Genomic DNA, 20,646 nt, shown 5'->3' on the forward strand with positions numbered 1-20,646 from the left:
AAATTAAAGTACGGCATCATATGGCATTCTATTGTCCTATATATAGGTGCAAAAGAAATTTTCAAAGAACGGAATTTCATTGCATTCAATGAAACAGAGTATACATGTGTATCTCATTTGATATGTAATTTCTCACCTGACGAAAACCCATTGTAGCCAAACAGATTCAATGTTAATTTCATGGGTTTTTTTTTCCTTGTCTCTTAGCTGAATTGAACATAATAAGATATGTTGCAATTGATTTACTATGATCACATGCACGCATGTTCCTAGATATTAATAATACGTGGTGGGTCATTGCTTTTGTTTTATTTTCAATAAATAATAACGAGATATATTTGATTATTGACACAACAACTGAAATTACAGCTGAAAATTATTGTCGTTACATGAAAATTAACGTAACGGCTGTTTTCCTTATAGTCCTGCTTAGGGGCGGCAAGCGGGGAAGCCCGCCCCGCCCCGCCTAGTGAGGCGGTCCCAGAATCTCAGCCCGCCCCGCCTAATGGTGGGCTGGCGGGCCGGCGGGCTAAGCCTGCCAAATATCCATTTTTTTAACTTTTAACTATTAAATAATATATATAAAGATATAAAAAAATCTCTTCTATTTTTTACTTTTAACTATTATAATTTCTAAAGGTATAAAAAATTATATTTTTTATATTCATAAACATTAAAATTTTTGTAATTATAAATATCTAATAAACATAATTATAAACCAAGTTTTCATCCAAAACATAAGTATAAATATTCTCTCCAAAACAAAATAAACATAATTTAAAATATAATTATAAATATTGTCTCCAAAGTAACATAAACATAATTCAAACCACTCAATTTTTATCTTCATACTCTTGTAAGTTAGGTTTGGCAAAAAAAATTGTAAAAATACCCCCTCACTAAAAAAACACAAAGCCCGCCCCATCCCGCCAAAGCTCGCCAAAGCTCACGGTTTAAACGGTGCCGGTTAGGCGGGTTTTTGTTATTTGGCGGTCCCAATTTTTCAGCCCGATCCGCCTTTTTTGGCGGGTTACGCGGGGCGGCCCGACAGATTTAGACCCGTTTGCCACCCCTAGTCCTGCTATCTCAATATCTCACCCATGCACACCTGGTCCTAAACTCACTATACTTAAAAAAATAATTTAATAATCGTAATTTATTAGTAACTTAAAATTCTTTTATTAAAGTATCACTAATTATAAATACCAGAGTAGCTATTTAATGTATTATTTTTTTAAATATGTTCAGAAAATAATAACGCGTTAATTATATCATTTACATGTTGTTAATTCTATATGTTTATTTTGTCTTTGAATTCTATCAATAGCAGGTATAAACGAAATTTTGTTTCATTATCCAAATTTAGATTTAATAATTATTTTATTTTGAGACGTAAAGGTGTGACTGCACAGCTAAACAACTATTGGCTTTGATGTTACAGTGGAAAGCCAAAGGAACCCACCGTACCATTGATTGATATGTAAATATGCCAAGAAAAACGAGAAAAGGGTTTTGAATTTGGATTGAAATTTTGGTCAAGTGTGACTTCATTCTAACTTGTGAGTAGCCCCTTGCTAATTGCTAACCAAATGGATAAAAAAGTTATTTAGTCTTATTTGGCAACCTTTTCAATTTTGACACGTTTTACATCATCTAAAAAATGATAAATTATTTTTTTGTTTGTCTCAAACGTGTATACTTAATTTTTTAACTTATTTTGATCTTTTAATTTCACAAGCCATTTTATTTTTAATGGTCAGATTTTATGATTTGTAGTAATTAATTAATCATTATTAATATTTTTAATAATGTAAAATTATATTAAATATAAAATTATTTATTTATTTTTACTTATTAAATACTGACCAAATTTTAATAAAAATACTAATTTTTTAAACTTTTTTCGATTATATATTAGCAATTAAATTAATCAGTTGAGTTGCTGAGTCTTCTTGTTGAAGTTAAGCTTCAACTTCCCAGATTTTCTATCATTGTAAAAATTCTTGCCATTGTTGAACTGCTTCAGTACTTGGCTATATAATCATTATGTATTTAGGCTTAATTATTAGGTAATTGTCCTGAATATTAGTTTCACCAGAAAACAACCACTCATCAAGTCACATATTCAAACATCTAATTCACATTAAATTCTCTACTCTTCTCTTAAAAATATCCAAAAGTCAGAAAAAGCATACCCTAAATTAAAATATCTGGGTTTTGATACTGATATAGGGGCTGAAAAATCAATTCAATTTAGTATGAAATTAAATAATAACAGGGCGTTTGAATTATCACAAATTCATAGGTTCTTAACACATTTAATTAAGTAGCTATCTACACAATATTATTTGGGTTTGGGCAGTTAAGGACGTAAGTTCATGTTATTGAATAAGAGTGTGCTACGAAACATTGACACTTTGCTGAGTTGTCGTGTCTGTGTGTTAGACATATTTTGGACACGACACTTATCGACACTCGTCCGACACACGTGTCTGCTGTGTCTAAACCGTGTCACAATAAAAATTAAAAAATTCTTCTCTGGAGACACTTGGACACACTTAAATACCATCACGTGTCAGCGTGTCCGGTCTTATTCTTAATATATATTCTTAAAATAAATTTAGATATAGTATATATTATTATTTATTAAAACAAAAAATATTTTAAATACTTGATATAGTTAAAATAAGACATTAAAAATAATTTAAAAAATAATTTATATTTTAATATTAATAAAACATTAAAATATCATTTCAGTTTATCTAAAAATTACTTTATATTTTATATGTATGCGTGTCATCGTATTATATAAGATTTTAAAATTTGCGTGTCGACGTGTCCCGTGTCCATGTCAGTGAAGTCCGTACATCATAGAGAGTGTGCATGTTGATATATAGAGTTAAGATTATTAGAAAGTTAGAAACTAAACTAAATAGATATTTTGTGACATGTTCTACCAAATAAAGTTCTATTGGGCAAGTGTCACTCGCCCTGTTTTAAATGGAAAAACGTACCCATGTATTTAGGCAGCGACGGAGATTCATGCTATGAACACAGACAAGTTTTAATACATCAATGACAAAAGTAGTCATTTCTGACGTCATATATAATAAGAAAATTAATATGTCCATTTTTGCAGTTGTCAAAGATTAATCAGTACAGTTATCATTTATAAATGGATAAGTAGTACTGTTTTTATCATCAAAATTTATAACATTTTGGATACTTTTTACAATAAAAAAAGAATGGAGATCGACAATTTGAATTTTTCACAAAAATATTAAGAATCTGTATTTTACTGTTTTTAAATTTTAAATAATCCATCACCACAAATTAGACTCCACTTATTTTATAACCTTTAATTTTAAGTGTCTTTATTGGATAATAATATTATAATATTTTGTGACCCTTATGCGAGGGTTGTCTAAAATCGTCACTGCGCTTAAATTATTAGCAACAATTTTATAATGGTTGCAAAAATATTGTTTTGTTGTAGTGACTCCTTTGTTTCCAATATTTTTTTAATAATTGATTAAATGTTTGGCACTATTTTAAAAATTTTTTTTTGAAAAAGTATAAATATATGACTTTTTTACTTTTGGATAAGTCATTCTACCACTAAATTAAAAAAAAATCATTTCAAAACAAAAAAATCTATTTTTCTTTTTGACTTTGTGAAAAATATTGACCTTTCACCACCATTTTTACGCAAGGTCTGCTAGAAGCACTGGCCTTCCACCATCATTCTCACGCAATGTTTCAAACCTTACCATTTTCACTTAATGATTCATCTGATAGAAGTATTGATCCTCCACTACCATTTACAGACAATATTGCATCTGAACAACCTACTGCATATATTCCTTCTAAGTATTTTTTTATTATTTTATAACTCTATTTTTTATTATTAAATTTATATTTAACTGTAGTATGAAATTTCAGTTTTAATTTTATTTTTTTCGTATGTGATTTTATAGCTTGTTATTATTTTCATAGTTAATTATAGCAAGTTTTTTACCTCAATAAAGGAGAAGAGAGTTCTAATAGGAGTAAAAAAATAAAAAAAAAAGCAACAAAATATACATTGACACACATTTTATATTTATTTTTTATTTTCACCTACCATATCATACACAATATTAGTGATTAGGTTATGTAAAATCAACATTTAATATTGAAAAGTATTTGTTATTATCGTTATTTTAATATTCATTCTCTTCTGTAAAAAAATTTATTTTTTGAGTTATTTATCCAAACGCTACAACTTTAAAATAAGTACTTTTATAACTAAAAATCAAAATACAAAATAACTTATTTATAAGCTGTTATTAATAAAAGTTCTTATCTTTTAATTTTTTTTTTCCAAAAAAACTTATTTAAGTTATTTACTCAAACTGGGCTTATGTGTACATCAAAATTAACTATCGAAGTGAACCATCAGTATAAAATATATGTTAAAATATAAATACATATTAAAAATAAATTAAACTACATATATATTTATATATAAATATATTGGTGATTAATTTTAATGTACAAATAGTATTTTTGTTGAACGTTATATGCTTTTTATTTTGTAAGTTCATCTCTGATCTTTAATGTTCTGGTGAAGGCTTTGTATCTGTTATTCTGTTCCCTTTCGGTGCTATAGATGTTAGAAGCAATGACGTTAGCAATAGGCAAATTAGATTATTGGATCTACAAACTAGTAACAAGTAAAGTGCGTGGGGAATTCTAAATTTCTAAGCGAATCTATCAATTGAAAATATCTACGTACTTCTCCATAAGTGACAAAACGGCTTTTTTTTTAATAAATTAAAAAAAGAAAAAATCTAGGGCCAGCACTATTTTTGTTGAAATCTGGCCAACACTTAACCATAAAAAAAAAATCATTAATTTTACACTATTAAAAATATTAATGATGACTAATTGATGGCTAAACATCACAAATTCTGCTAGTTTTCTCCCTAGCACTCCTCTTAACAAAAATATATTTATCGTTTTTTGTAGTATTTTACAATTTCACAGACATACAATTTCGCAATTAATATCTGCAAAATAAAAAAAAAAATTAAGTTTTCTATTTTAGGACATTCAGTTCAAAATTGAGAAATACTGCGTAAAATAGTAAATATTTGTATTTTAGTGTAAATGATAATTTTTTTTATTTATTAAAAAAAAGGTGACAAAATCGATAACATTATTGTCAGTATAATTTTGTCACGTATATTGAATTGTTATTTCCCAGGTATACATAACAACAATATACAAAATAGTGTGCAAGTGTTCTTCATCTTTTCCTTAAATTTGTTTGGACATGCATGGAACTCTCAACGAGAGACAATATATAGTGACTTTGCTTTGAAGTTTCTACTTAATTTATTTTAGTAGTTTCATTTTAAATTCCATACAAATTCTGTAGCGGTCATGGAGAAACTTTCAATACGTTACATATGTATAAGCAAGCCTAGACCTTTGGTAATGAACGACATGAAAAAGGAATCATATATAAAGAAAAGTGACGAAATATATAATTAATTTCAAAATTAAAGTGCTCTTGATTTTTAACTAAATCATATAAAGAAAATTCATACAAGCTAAGTGATGACGTTATGAACAGCTGTCTTCATTTCTCCATTCACAGGAAACTGGATTTGACATCATAAGGAAAATGATAATGTCGTATTTAGCATGCAAACGAGTAATAGGACCTCTTCTTTTGTCTTTTAATTTAATTTCAAACGGCTATTACTGTCAGTAGCATTTAATTTATCGGAAAGTTTGATTTATACTTTTTGTAATCATATAAAATCACACTTTCTGACAAATCAAATGTAACTTTCATTTCTCACACATACATAATTTGGACAAAATAATTTAGTCTCTCTAAATTTGTTTTCATCAAACCAGAATTGAAGATTATATATTATACTTAGCTTTAATTATATATAATGTATGTATTCAAATTTTGTTTGTCAAAATTGCAGCCTATGATCACAGGCTCGTAGGATTTAGTTGACTTGTTTCACCAGAGGAAATTTCAGAAACAATACTCAGCTACTATATATTTAATAAGATTATACTCTGAAATTATTCTTCTGTTTTTTCCCCCTAGAAATTAATGCACAGGCAAATTAGATGCAATTAATATGGTAATTGACAGTAGTTGATATCCTTTATTAAAAGCACGATTATTGATTAATCCATATTTCTAACAATTCTTGCATGCATCCTCATTTTACAGGTATACTATATATACAAACTTTTTTTGCCTTACAAGTCTTATAAGTTGGCACAAGCTCAACAAAACACACGCGCATTACACTCTCACATTCAAGAGTAAATACACGCATGTTACTCAACAACTTCTTCCTGTTTTTAAAGCGCGCTACTTATCATTATGAACGACTCTTCTTCTTCCTCCTCGATGAAAACCACAACTGTCATTTTTTTTTCGAGTTTTTCCTCCTCCTCCTCTTCCTTCTTCTCCTCCTCCTTCTTTGTGTTTCTCCTCCTTTTTCTTCGCGTGTTTCATCTTCATCGTCGTGTTTCTCCTTCTTTTTCTTTTGATTTTGCAACATTATGTATTTTTTCTTCTTTGTTTGATTTTTTCTCCCAAAAAGAATTATGAGAATATGAAATAAGAAGATGAAGAAGAAGAAGCAGCAGAAGATGAGGAGGAAGAAGAGGAAGAGTTCTGAATTATACAGAACTCATCAGAATAAAAATTCACCCAAATATCTTCGTTTTTACTCCCAAATTTGCTGCAGATATAGAAATGAATTATGTTACGTGTACACTAAAATCAGCCACAAAAGTAAGCAAGGGCTGCAAAATACACTACAGAAGAGCTGCAAAATACACTCAAAATACATCATATTAAAGCAAGCATAAACTATAGAATGCAAATACAACTATAAAATCATCATAAAAAATCACAAAAACCAGATTCATGAATCATAACTAAACAGAAACTAAAACAATTCAACTAAAAGAATAAGACAGTTAACCCTCCATCAGATGAAAAGTCATAAACTATAAATACACCCAAACTTTTATAAAAATACACCCAAATATTCCTTATCTACACCCGAACGTCTGATATAAAATGGATAAGATTATATTAATTCTAATCAGAACTAGTACATTAGGTTCAATTCAAACAAAGAATAATTAACATCAAATTTCACAAGCAAGGGTTCATCTGACAATCTGAAGTTGAATTATCCATTATCTTCAAAAACGATTTCAGAGCTTAATGTAAAAAAACAATGAAAATCGAGAATAACGAAAAAAGAGAACAGAGAAAGAAAAACACGTAAATAAAAAAGGAGAAAGAGAAGACAAGAAATTTGAAAAAGGAAACGGAATCCTTTCAAAAATTAAAAATCTGTTAGAGGCACGTGAAACATATGTGCATAACAAACGCATTTGAGCGTAATATCAATTAGAGAACTTGTAAGACTTGTATAGCAAAATTACTTGTATGTAGAGATTAGTCCCTCGTTTTATTGTTATGATTAATAATTCGATCCCTTCTATCAAAAGAAATGAATATTAATTCAGTTCATGCACCTATCTACTTAATGAGTTTGAAGTACAATAATACTTCCCTTCCCTTCGCATCGTGGCTAAAATTTTTATATATGAATAATTTTAATGTGAAATACAAAAATATTTGATGATTTTGGTGTTCTACAGGGTTGTGGTAGTAGCACAAAACGTCACTGACGTTTTGCAATAAATTTTTTTTTTAATCATCAAAGAACAAAACTTCACTGACGTTTTGTAATAAAAAATATTATTTTAATTATTAAAACAGAAAACGTCACTGACGTTTTGTTAGAAAAATATTATTTTAATTGAAGAAACACAAAACGTCATTAACGTTTTGTAAATGGCCATAGTTGTGTTTAACACACAATTTGGTTCATGACGAAGGATTTCACCTCTAGTGATACAATATTAAAAAGAAAAAGTTCTCGCATCGTACACATAACACAATGTACTTCGTGGTTAGGCCAAGATGGAAGCTATAGTAACTTAGTCAGACATAGTCCCAAACTGAATAAAGGATATAGAAAAATTGTATTAGTTCATTCCCATCAATATAATGAAAAACTTTCAAGTGCACTGATGTTTCAGTATTTTTAAAATTATAAAAATATATATAATATTTATAATTAAAATCATCGATTAAAATTTATTGAAATACTAATATATCGATATATTTAAAAGCTTTTTCAATATATTAATCAATAAAACACTAAAAAGTAAATTATTTGTTAATTATTAATCAATACTATATATATGTCTATATCTAGATTCATTTTGAACTCAGATACATTGATTTAGAATATATATTTTTTTTAAAAAGTTCAAATAAAATCTCATTGTAAATTTGAGAGAGTTGTCGAGATTCATTGTATATTTGTATCTGACAAATTAAAGGAAGGTTTAATTATTTTGTTAGTTATTATAATTTTATTGAATTTTTAGTTATGTTTTTATATTTTTTTAATTGAGTCTCTATGTTATATTTTATTTTATAATTAAATTTTTGATGTGATAAAAATGTTGGAATTAATAGAATATTTTATTAAACAAAATGAATATACCTAATATTTAACTGAATATTTAGTATAGTTTAACAGAATATTTCATTAATTTTAATATTTTTATTATAATAAAGATTTAACTACAAAATTTGATATGGTACAGAAATTTAATTAAAAAAATATATAAAAACTTAATTAAAATTTAATAAAATTATAAACACTAACAAAATAATTAAGTCTTAAAAAAAAGTAATTTAAAAATTATAGATAAATATAAAATGATAGAATTAGCTAAAGGAGTAAAATTAAAGCAATGATTGCCAATGAAATTTGAATTCCAAATTCCTTATTTATTGGATCACATCAATTTTTTTTGGTAGTATCTCATAGGCTACAAAAAAATAGATCAATGATTAATTCATAATAGATTCGAGTTATATTTAATAATTTATTATTAGCTAATAAATTATTATATTCATAAACTCACCTTCAAACTTTTAACATTTAAACTAATAAACTAATTACTAGAGAAACCTAAAATATTGGATTACATCAACTTTATTGATAAAAAAGATAGAAGGCCCAATTTAGTTAAGATCCATATCCACTATTCAAGTACATGTATCTTGCAAACCTTATCTGCTCCCTGCCTCCCTTGCAATATTATAACCGTCTAAATTAGATGACATGAAAAATGCAACCATGTCCATGACGTATATATCAAGGAAAAGTATACAACACTAATAATATTTGGAATAAGCATAAGATATTAGATATTTTATAAAATCAGTAATTTATGTATTTTTAATTATTGCTAATAAATTCTTTGATTTAATTTAAAAACTTTTAATTCTTGAATCATAAATTCAGATGAAATTAAAATGTGTTTGTTTGTTATTGAGTAATCAGAATTGGAGACTCAAACTTTATAAAATTTATGAACAGTCATGTTCTTTCCATTAAAGAACAGACCAACTACCAATATAATTAATTAATAATTACAACACCACCCAAACTAATTTCTATATTAACAAATTAGACCACAATTAGAATAAAAAATTATAACATAAGAAACTAATTTTTAATTACTATGAACTATGAAGTGGGTTGGAAACTTGGAATGACACATAACATAAGGGGAGCGTTTTTTCTACACTGAATAAAAATAGTATATATTATATATTATATATAATGAACAAGCTAAGACTATCATTTTATTCTTGCTTAGCTAGGTACATATATATATCATCAAATATCCATCAATGTAAACATGGCCTAAACAGTTTAATTAAAGAGGGGCACTTGACTGAAATTTCAAAGTTAGCTAGCAGGCTAAACTCGAAATGGAAGTAGTCTTGAGATTTGAGACACTGCCATCATCAATTAAGATTTAAGACCCAACAAATGCCAAATGTACACTGCACATACATGGGATTTTCTAGCCAAACGATATCAATATTTAGGGGTGTCCGCGGATCGGATCGGATTGGATTTGGCCGAAAATTCGATCCGATCCGCACAATTTTCATCGGATCGGATCGGATATGATATTCGCATTTTTTAGTGCCGGATCGGATTGGATATCGGATATATCCGCATAATTAAACCTTCTCTTTTTAATCATATTTCTATATAAAAAAATTCAATAAAAATATTTCCTTCATACTTTTAAACTTATTTATTCCTAAAATATTTTTAATCAAACTCTCTCTAAATAACAAAAATAAAATAATACAATATATGAATAATAATTACTAACTAAAACATACAATATATATATATATATATATATATATATATATATATATATTTAATTATTATAGTGCGGATCTGCGGATCCGCGGATCGGATACGCGGATGTAGAGCAGATATCCGCGATCCGATCCGCAAAGAGCGGATCATATCCGCAATGTTCGGATCGAATGCGGATATTTACCGCAGATCTACGGATACGATCCGATCCATGGACACCCCTATCAATATTTTCAGTATAGACAATTAGGCTTAGGCACAATGAAAAATTACTTTACATATTTTTGGTAGGACCTTTACATATGTGGATCAAATTTGTGTCAAGGAATTAATCTCCTTCAAGAACATCAAACGTATATAAGTATTCCACCTAACTAGCTTCAATTTCTCTACAAAAAATAACTTAGAAAGCATACAAGAAATTAATTAATAAGATCACTATAAACCTAGCTAGTATTTTGTGTTTATGTATATATAGAAGAAGAAATTCAATGTCTTAAACCATCTATGAGGTCCAAAACATGTGAATTCTGGTGGTGAAATCCAAATAAGCCCTTATTAAGAGGTGAACTCCCAACACTCTTGCTATAATGCAAGAAACCACTGTTTGCATATTCCTTCTTGTTGGTCAATGCAAGGTTCTCACTCTTGCTAACTCCAGGGATCCTTGTCCTTGCAATTACCTCTTCCAACAAACTCTTATCTTCTTGTGAAAGTTGTTGATGAGTTCCTATGTTGTTCCTATCCCTCTCCAAGGTTGTTATGAATTGCAACATCTTTGACTGAAAGTCAAGACCCTTCTGAGGACTGTTACTTTTGCCTTGCTTAGGCTTGATGCCATTATTACTACCACTATGATGTCTATATCTTACAAATGTAACCAAATGGTTGAGACATGTCAACAATTCAATTATGTAAGAATCTATCTTATGCCTCTCAGCATAATATAATGTTTGGAGGCGAATTAGATTACTCTCCTTGGCTGTGCTGTCACCAAACTCATTATTATTCCTGAATAAATAAATAAGAATATAATTTTATTATCATATATGAATGAATGAATGAATATAAAGAGGGAAGGTTCATCATGTTTGTAACTAACCCTCCATTTGCCCATTCACCAACCCATCCAAACCCTTGGTGTGCTCTGCCAGATACATGAATATGACATAATTATTTTAAGAAGATAAAAGAAAAAAAAAATTAAGATATGATGCAGGGATATTAGGCTACGTTTGTTTACAAAGACAGGATATTGAGACAGGGACACTGAGACACAAAATCGTGTTTGGTAGAGGAGACATGGACAGAGACAATGTGTCAAGAGACACTGAATTAGTGTATTTTGTGTCCATCCTGACAGGAAGGATACGGAGACACTAACAAGAGACACAACTTATTTTTTATTTTTTCTTTTATTATTCTTATTAATTTTTCATAATTATATTTTTTATTGTTATATTTTCATCTCAAATTTTTTGAATAAAAAAAATGAGAATAAATTAAATTTTCATAATTTGTTCTAGTTTATCACCAAACACAATACAAAAACACAAAATTTTATGTCTCTATCCATTAGTATCTTATCCTGTCTCAATGTTTTGTCCTGTCCTGTTCTCGTAAACAAACGTAGCCTTAGTTATTTGAATCATTGCATTCTCTATGTCTTACTTGGTCGTATTTGTAGCAATTGGGGTTAGCCATTGGAGAGTCTTGTCCATCTCAGCTTTGACCTGAGTCATGGAAAGCTACACAAAAATTTTCCACTTAGCATATTCCATTAAGAAAAAATAATATTCCAGTCTTCATGGAGTAATTAATTAATTAAACACCAAGATTGAATATCATACCTCTTTAGTGATATCCATATTTTGCAACCTAGATTGAAGGATACTCTTAATACTATTGGGCAATCCATGATATAATGTGTCCCTCATATTTGGAGGAAATGCTGATGGCCGAGATGCCTAACACAAATTTAGAAACAAATGTAATTTTATAAGCCAAAGTGGTTAATAATAAGATATATTAATTAGCATATGATACAAACTTACCATCATATTTATCTGATTGATAATGTTAGCATAGTGCAATGCAAGACCAGCTTCACCTAGTCTTTGAGAACCATTGCTGGTAAACTTGACAACAGTTGCACCTGCTATAAATTCAAATTTTCATAAAATTTTACAAGATTAATAATCAGAACCACAAACTTTAGTTTTTAAACTTTTCTCTTATTAGATAGTTTAAAGGTTATTGCATATTAGTTGTCTTTGTAAGCCTATGTAAGATTTATTTACATGTTTTTTATTTATCATTTGGTAAGATTTTAATTTTATACTTCTTTCTAAGACTATTTTATTTTCTGACTATCATCATTCTCAATATGGTATCAAAGTATTTTATGAGTTAAGATTTAGAAATTCATGTGAAGATCCCATACCATCATTTCCAAGGAACTTAGAAATTGATCGATGCATATAGGTAATAATATCTACAAGCTTTTCAACTACCTGAAAATGCACAAGCCCAAACAGAACATAAGTCCACTGTTGTAGAATTTGCATAAGGGAAATGATGGTGAACTTCACAATGACACATTCTTCAAATTCTTTATAATTTCAAGCTAAATATTGAATTCATAATAATAATAAGGTTAAATTACACTGTTGGTCCCTACACTTTCAGTGAAATTGCAAATTGGTCCATACACTTTAAAAGTTTATAATTGGGTCCCTAAAGAGAATTAAAATTTGCAATTTAGTCCCCGTCGTTCAAAAAGTGTTTGATTTAACAGAATATTCTCAGCATATTCTCTATTTTAACAGAATATTCTCGGTATATTCTGAGAATATTCTGTTAAATCAACACTTTTTGACCCGCGGGGACTAAATTACAAATTTTAATTCTCTTTAGAGACCCAATTACAAACTTTTAAAGTGTAGGGACCAATTTGTAATTTCACTGAAAGTATAGGGACTAACGGTGTAATTTAACCTAATAATAATTTACCTCCTCCAAATTTCTGGACCAGAGAGATTTCCTTTGCAAGTTCTTCACAATCTTTCTTTGATGCTTTAGCTCACTCTGAATAATTGTGAGACTCTCCCCTATAATTGTGGTCCAAAAATAGTTAATTATGAAACTACAAACAACTATTTGATTATTTCAACTGAGATATATATAAGACAATAGTTTATATTGCTACTTGATAAATATATACTAAAGTAAAATCATTGAAGGTAAAATCACAGTAAAAAGTTTCTAACCTTTTAAAGGAAGATTTAAGGACTCCATCTCCTTAACCTTTTCTTGATAATCTTGTTTAAAACGGTCATAAGCACTTAACTCATGGTACAATTCCTGCACCGAAAGAAGAACATATTGTTATTTCAAGTAAAACCAGATACAATAAAATGAAAAAAAAAATTTAATGGATGCATCATGCATGTGCTTTATTCATTGAAACAAAACAAAATTAAATTAAAATTAGAATTTTCTTACAGCAGTATTGTGACCTAGTGTGATCAACTCCTGCATTGTCTTTTCTGCCTCTAGCTTAAGGTCTTTATTGCTCAAGACATCCACACCTAATCTGAAGTTATTTCATAACATGAAAATAGTAACTAAAAAAACAAAAGAAAAAGAAAGTTCAAGCTGAATTTCTTTGTAGTCATCTAAGATTGAGTTAGCATAATCTTGACACATAAAAGTGAGAAAATAAACTCACCTTGAGAAAAATCTATCAAGGTTATGCCACTGATGTTCTTTGCACATATTTCCAAATCTAACTACTTCCTTGGAGAAGGCATTGAATTCTTCCCTACAAATTCCCCACAAAAGGATTCAGATACAAAGAACATTAGGAGGAGGGAGAAAAGCAATAAATAATTAAAAGCAAAATGCAAGAACCTTTTGTCAGCCTCAACAAGACTTAGTAACTCTGTTGTATCAGTAGAAACCAATTTTTGAACTCCTTCTGATTGAAAGATCTCTTTTTTAAGGAACTGAATGTTTTCTTCAGAGAGTGAATGAAACAGAATTGCTCCTTTGTTTATTGTGTTGGCTACTTCAAAGGCCAATATACATATTTTGTGCCCTCTATTAAGATTCATGCCAGAGATAAATCCATCACTTGTGCTCAGCTTTGGTATGCTGCTTCCAAGTGTGTCCAGAACTTCCACCGCCCTCTCCCCGGCTCGGCCGAGCAAGGAGCCACGTTGCGAGCCCTGCCAAAATCGGACACAACTTCATACATATTTTCATTCAGATAAGCACTTGGGCAACCAAATTCTACCAAAGAACTCTGCAGTGAGGATATTTGTTTGGTATAAAACTTTTCAAGTGCTTTCTTCAGGATACTTATTGATGGTGTTATTATTACTTATTAACATCAATGATTAAGCAGAAAAGAAATCATGAAAAATTTGGGTGACATAACTTTGAGTCAAAACCAAGAATGAAAAAAATACATGATTGTATCTAATCATTAACTTTGCTGAGTTTTCAACTTGAATTTGATATAACATCTTATGTTCCTAAATGTCTCAAAATCTTAAGAAGCAACGAATTGTTGGTGCAAGTAAACATACCTGTTTTGCACGTGATGCAGTAGGATTATTCGATTTCTTGAACTCAGTTGAAAACCGAGTCTCTTTGTTCTTTTGTTTTGTAACACCATGAATAGTCCTTGAATATACATTATTCCTGTTAGCAACGATCTTGTTTTTGTTCCGAAGCTTCCAAGCACACCTTATAGTCTTCTCTCCATTAACAACCTCTGCATTCTTCTTCTTCTTCTTCTCCTCAGCCATGCCCGATGAACAAACCGACCCCATTATTGTTAGTTCTGATATGAAGAAACGTTCAACAAGATTGATTGAGAGTAATAGACCCTGCAAATTTGAGCTATGACTTAGGAAAGTAAACACAAATATAAAAGAAAAAAAGATTCTCTATCTAACTGAAATTTGTCCTTGTCTAAGCAATGTCATATTGACAAGATTTTATTTATACATAGCTTTATTAATTGTAACATGTTTACAAAGAAAGAAGGGTAAACTACACAGAAATTCATGAAATTAGACAATATTATATCGATTTATTTTAAATGCCATTTGTTCCTCTAAACTTTGACTTTCTCTATTCTTTTAATTTGACTTCTGAAATCATCAAATAATACAAATATATATAATATATATCATTACCTCTTAATGAAAAAAATATTATTATAATAAACGTGCATGTGTAATATATGTTGAGGAGTTAATGTAATTAGTAATTAGAACAAAGTTAGTATACAATAATAATGACAGCAAACCGTACGGTAGGTGGAATACATAAAGTGTGGTGAATGGAAGGCCAATACCTCCGAGCTATGAAGCACGGACACTTCGCTGAGTTATAGCGTCCGCGTGTCAGACACATTTCGGATACGACACTCACCGACACTCATTCGACACACGTGTCTACTGTGTCCAACCGTGTCTTAATAAAAAATAAAAAATTTTTCTCTGGACACTTCTGTATACACCTAAATACAATCACGTGTCCGCGTGTCCAGTCTTATTCTTAAAATATATTTTTAAAATAAATTTAGATATAGTATATATTATTATTTATTAAAACAAAAAATATTTTAAATACTTGATATAATTAAAATAAGATATTAAAAATAATTAAAAATTTTAATTTATATTTTAATATCAATAAAATATCAAAATATCATCATAATTTATCTAAAAAATACTTTATATTTTATATATATACGTGTCCGTATACTGTTTACGTGTACGTGCCTCATAACCTACAAGAGATTAAGAGAATACGCAATTCCAAAATGGAAGCTGAGAAGTAGAATTTGTAATGAAGTAGCTGGGAAAGTACGACTATTGTGTGTGCCTTTGACTGAAATATGAAATTGGAATGATGGGTACGTTAATCATATTCATATGTTTATGTTAGAATTTAATGTAAGGAATTATATACCAAAAAGTTTTTTTTTTTCTTTTTTCTTTTTATAAGAAAGACGCGTTTGTGGACTTGCAAGAATTGGGATTAGGAAATTTCGTGGCATCAAGTGTGAGTGTGATATAATTGACGAGAGATATGTACAGACAAAGCTCCTTTATTTACCTCATGCATGTGCTTTAATTTGCTCCTATATATACTATAATAATAAATAACTTTGTTATATCTTGTATGAATTTTAGGGAGGCATGAATGGATGATGTTAGATTCTAAAAGAAAAAGTTTATAGTGCGCACACTTTTATTAAATTTTGATCAGTATTTAATTAATAAAAAATAATAATTTCATACTATTAGATATAATTTTATATTATTAAAAATATTAATAATAATTAATTAATAACTACAAATCACAAAATTTAATATTTTTTTAATATTTCTTATATCAAAATATGTGTGCTTGATCTTCACATGATGACATGTTATTATCTTGTGTATTATTACTAAACATATTATAAAATTTGTATATTTTTATATTTATGTATTTTTGTGTATTTATATATGTGTTTATGTATCTTAAAGACACTAACTAAACCAACCTAAGTAATATTAATATGTAAACTCATTGTCATAGTTGTATTATCATTTTCTTTTACAAAATAAATAAGAAAAAATTTCGCTCCCCTCCGCGTGACTCTGTGAGATACTAAAATGACACTCTCCTCCCCTCTATTTTATAAATGTATATTTTTCTCCCTTCTAATTTTAAAAAAATCTCCTCTTTAATCCATTTTAAATTTTTTGTGTTAACTAATATTAATTTTATCCATTTTTTAAGGAAAATAAATTATTTTTAAAAAAAATACCCATTAGCAAAAATTTTATTTTTTATCATTAAATTTTTCTTATCAAAATACCCTTTAATAAATTATTTTTTTATTGATTAAATTGTATTTTTACCAAAATACTTTTAAAAAATTAATAATTAAATTATTTTTTTCTAAGATACCTACCCTTCAATAATTTTTTAATTATTAAATTTTAATTTTACCAAAATTTTTGTTAACAATTATTTTTATATTTTACTATTAATTTTTTGATATTAATATTTATTATTTTAACATTAAATAAAAAAATCTTACCACTGTTAATATGTATAACAATTAATATATATTGATATTGAAAAATAATCTTATTAAAAATTTTTATTTAATATTAAAATAATATATATATATCGAAAAATTAATAGTAAAATATAAAAAATTGTTAACAAAAATTTTGGTAAAATTATAATTTAATAATTAAAAAATTATTGAAGGGTATTTTAGAAAAAAAATATAATTATTAATTTTTTAAAAAATACAATTTAATCAATAAAAGAATAATTTATTAAAGGATATTTTAGTATACAAAATTTAATGATAAAAAAAAATTTGTTAAGGGATATTTTTTAAAAAAATATTTTTTTTAAAATGAATAAAGTTAACATTAGTTAACACAAAAAATTTAAAATGGATTAAAGAAGAGGTTTTTTAAAAGTTAGAAGGGAGGAGAATGTACATTTATAAAATAAAAGAGAAGGAAGTATCATTTTAACATCTCATAGAAGAGGAAAGAAGTAAAATTTTCTCTTATTTCTTTTGTAAAAGAAAATGATAATACAACTATGAGAATGAGTTTACATATTAATATCACTTAGGCTGGTTTAGTTAGTATTTTTTGAGATACATAAACACATACATAAATACATAAAGATATATAAATATAAAAATACACAAATTTTATAATGTGTTTGGTAATAATACACATTACACAATATATATATATATATATATATATATATATATATAAACTAAATGTTAATTTTATTTTCTGTATCTTATGTATTGTTTTTTATGTATTGATAATTTAAAAAATAATTAAGAATAAAAAGATTAAATTTTGTGTCCTATACTTTGTATCTCAGTTTTAAAAAAAAATACTAAATAAATATATTTTATGTAAATCTACATATACCAACGTATCTATCTAAATCTATGTGTAAACTAACAAACAACAGGCATATATCACCGTATTTAATAATTAATGTCCATATCTCAAGAAACAAACAAAGCCTTAGCTTACATCTGAAATTATGAAGAGAGGTCCTAATAAAATAAGGCTTTAAAGAAGGGGGAAAGAAATTGAATAAAAAAAAAAAGAAGGTAGGACTAAGTCATCGTTGATATTAATTGGGGTGTCAAAGTCATGGACTAATACGTATGGAAGGAACCGCCCACAGTCCCCACTACTCCCTCCCTTTCTTGTCCTTCTTCATTTGTTTTAGGCCACCCTTTCTGTCCTTCTGACTTTACTTGCCTGTATGCAATGTGTTTCTTGCGTAACGTATCTTTGAATGTTCTTTCTTGAAAATAACATTTATTATGTCATTCATCAACATCAGTTTTATTGAATACAAAATTTATTCTTTATCCAAAACTTGAAAACCAATCATTTCTCCGCTATATAAGTTGTTGTCCCAAGTCTTTATAGTATAGCTTTTAACCAAAATATTAGTAGTAGTTTCGAACTATAACTTTATTGGACAGTCTTTTATCGAAAACTCTTCCATTTATCATTATGATTAGAGCGAATCGTTACATGTGTATGAAATAATAGGAGAGTAGTATTAGAAATTATGGAGTAGCATAAAAGCAACTAGAATTTTTGAAGTGTGAAGTTGTTGGCACAGAATTTGAACTCGACTAAAAACAGAAATGTCGACCTCAATAATGGTGAGTTTCGATATTAATTTTGTTGATAAAGTTTGAAGACATTCGATTAAGTGAGATATAAAGTAATAGATGATGGCAATTAAAACACTAAAAAAACACCTATGTATAGACAATCTTATCTAATTACCACGAATGTGGGGGAAATGAGAAAAAATATACTTGAGAGAATAAAGTGTGATCTCTCACCTTTAATTCTATAAGTGAAACTAAAATTAAATAAGAGAGAGAAAACAATAAAAAGTTAGATTCAACACTTGACAGCATTCAGTTTTTTTTCCACTGCAAAAGATCCACTTCCCAAATGTGGGAGTATTACTTGACCATCAAGCTGCAGCGAAAACGTAGGTGCTTGTTTATGAGAAATAAGTAATGGAGAAAATATGGGTAAAAATAACCATAAAAAAATCTCAGTTTAAAGTTCTCTTCTTGTAAATATGAGAATCAAAGGAATGAAAAATAGACTTTCATTCAACATCACAAAATTACACTGAAGTTCTATAAATTTTCAATCACATTAAGACAACAAAAGATTAATTATGAAGTGTAAATGCATGTGAATGTGAGGAGACAATTCATTATTTTATTTATTTCATTTGTCTAAGTATTTCTTTTTTTAGTTTAGTTATGTTGATTCAACTTTTAGCTTTGTTCTTCATTTTACTTGTTTGAGCAATTTTTTTCTCTTTCGCTTCTTAATTTATTATAAGTCACTGATTTTATTCTAGTCTTTGTTCATGTTAAATATTTGTTTATATATTTTATTATCATTAATCTAAGAATTTCAGTATTTTTTCATTACTTATAAAGTTTATTTTGATATTAAAGCTGACAAGTTTTGAGTCGAATTCCTTATTTAGAGAAGAGTCGTATCTACTTTTTAAATTGAGATTATTGATCAAATTTGATCAACATCTGTGTCAAAATCAAACAAAACAAAAGAAATCTTAAAATATATGTCATTTGTTGAGAGGTAGATGATAATTTATATAAATATTTGATAGTCGGTACAATAATAATAACTATTAAAATTGTTGGTTACAAATTTAAAATAGATACACATTCAAACCAAGTTATAATAAGTCATTTTGAGTAAGAACAATGCTAGGAGACTAGTAACTTTTGTGATTGATAGCCATCAAATAGCCATTAATAATGATTTAATGGTGTGAGATTGATGTGAGATTTCATCTAATGACTTACCTTTCTCTACTGGTTATATGTTGGCCAAAATTCAATAAAATTGCTGGTCCTCTAGACTTTTCCTATATTATAAAGCCCATATGTACAATTTTTATTGAAATATGAACATTTGTTTCAAATTGCATACCAAGTTTTGAAAAAGCTTATTAATAGTAGTATTATTTTGTACGTTTTTAAAACTGACTAGATGAAAATTCACATAAAAGAGAATTTTCAAGAAATTTCCTTAAGGCTTAGGTCAATGAAAAGTCATGTTAAAAAGTTTGAAGTTTGAACTAATTAACCACATGCAAATTGTCAATTAACATACACAGAACAATACACAGTCATCTTCCTTTAAAATACCACATGGATCACCTTCTAACAATTCTGAATGGATCCTATACCAACATG

At 28.0% G+C, this 20,646-nt stretch overlaps 1 protein-coding gene across 2 annotated transcripts; it reads right to left on the reverse strand.

The window, feature by feature from the left end:
• Positions 1-10,562: 10,562 nt before the first annotated feature.
• On the reverse strand, positions 10,563-15,483 carry LOC112758204 (protein PSK SIMULATOR 2). 2 transcript variants are annotated; one of them, XM_025806811.3, is made up of 12 exons: positions 14,903-15,483; positions 14,223-14,539; positions 14,041-14,133; positions 13,815-13,905; positions 13,580-13,673; positions 13,323-13,420; positions 12,754-12,823; positions 12,365-12,468; positions 12,161-12,277; positions 11,982-12,058; positions 11,413-11,457; positions 10,563-11,321 (listed from the first exon to the last, which is right to left on the reverse strand). In XM_025806811.3, the coding sequence occupies exons 1-12, from the start codon at positions 15,146-15,148 to the stop codon at positions 10,799-10,801; spliced, it is 1,875 nt and encodes a 624-aa protein (XP_025662596.1). In that variant the 5' UTR covers positions 15,149-15,483; the 3' UTR covers positions 10,563-10,798. The 2 variants fall into 2 exon arrangements, with proteins under 2 accessions (XP_025662596.1, XP_025662598.1); XM_025806813.3 differs by having other exon boundaries at positions 12,365-12,465; positions 14,903-15,480.
• Between the last annotated feature and the right edge of the window lie 5,163 nt (positions 15,484-20,646).

The sequence above is a fragment of the Arachis hypogaea genome, chromosome 16 (assembly GCF_003086295.3).
Source record: "Arachis hypogaea cultivar Tifrunner chromosome 16, arahy.Tifrunner.gnm2.J5K5, whole genome shotgun sequence".
NCBI classification, from domain to species: domain Eukaryota; kingdom Viridiplantae; phylum Streptophyta; class Magnoliopsida; order Fabales; family Fabaceae; genus Arachis; species Arachis hypogaea.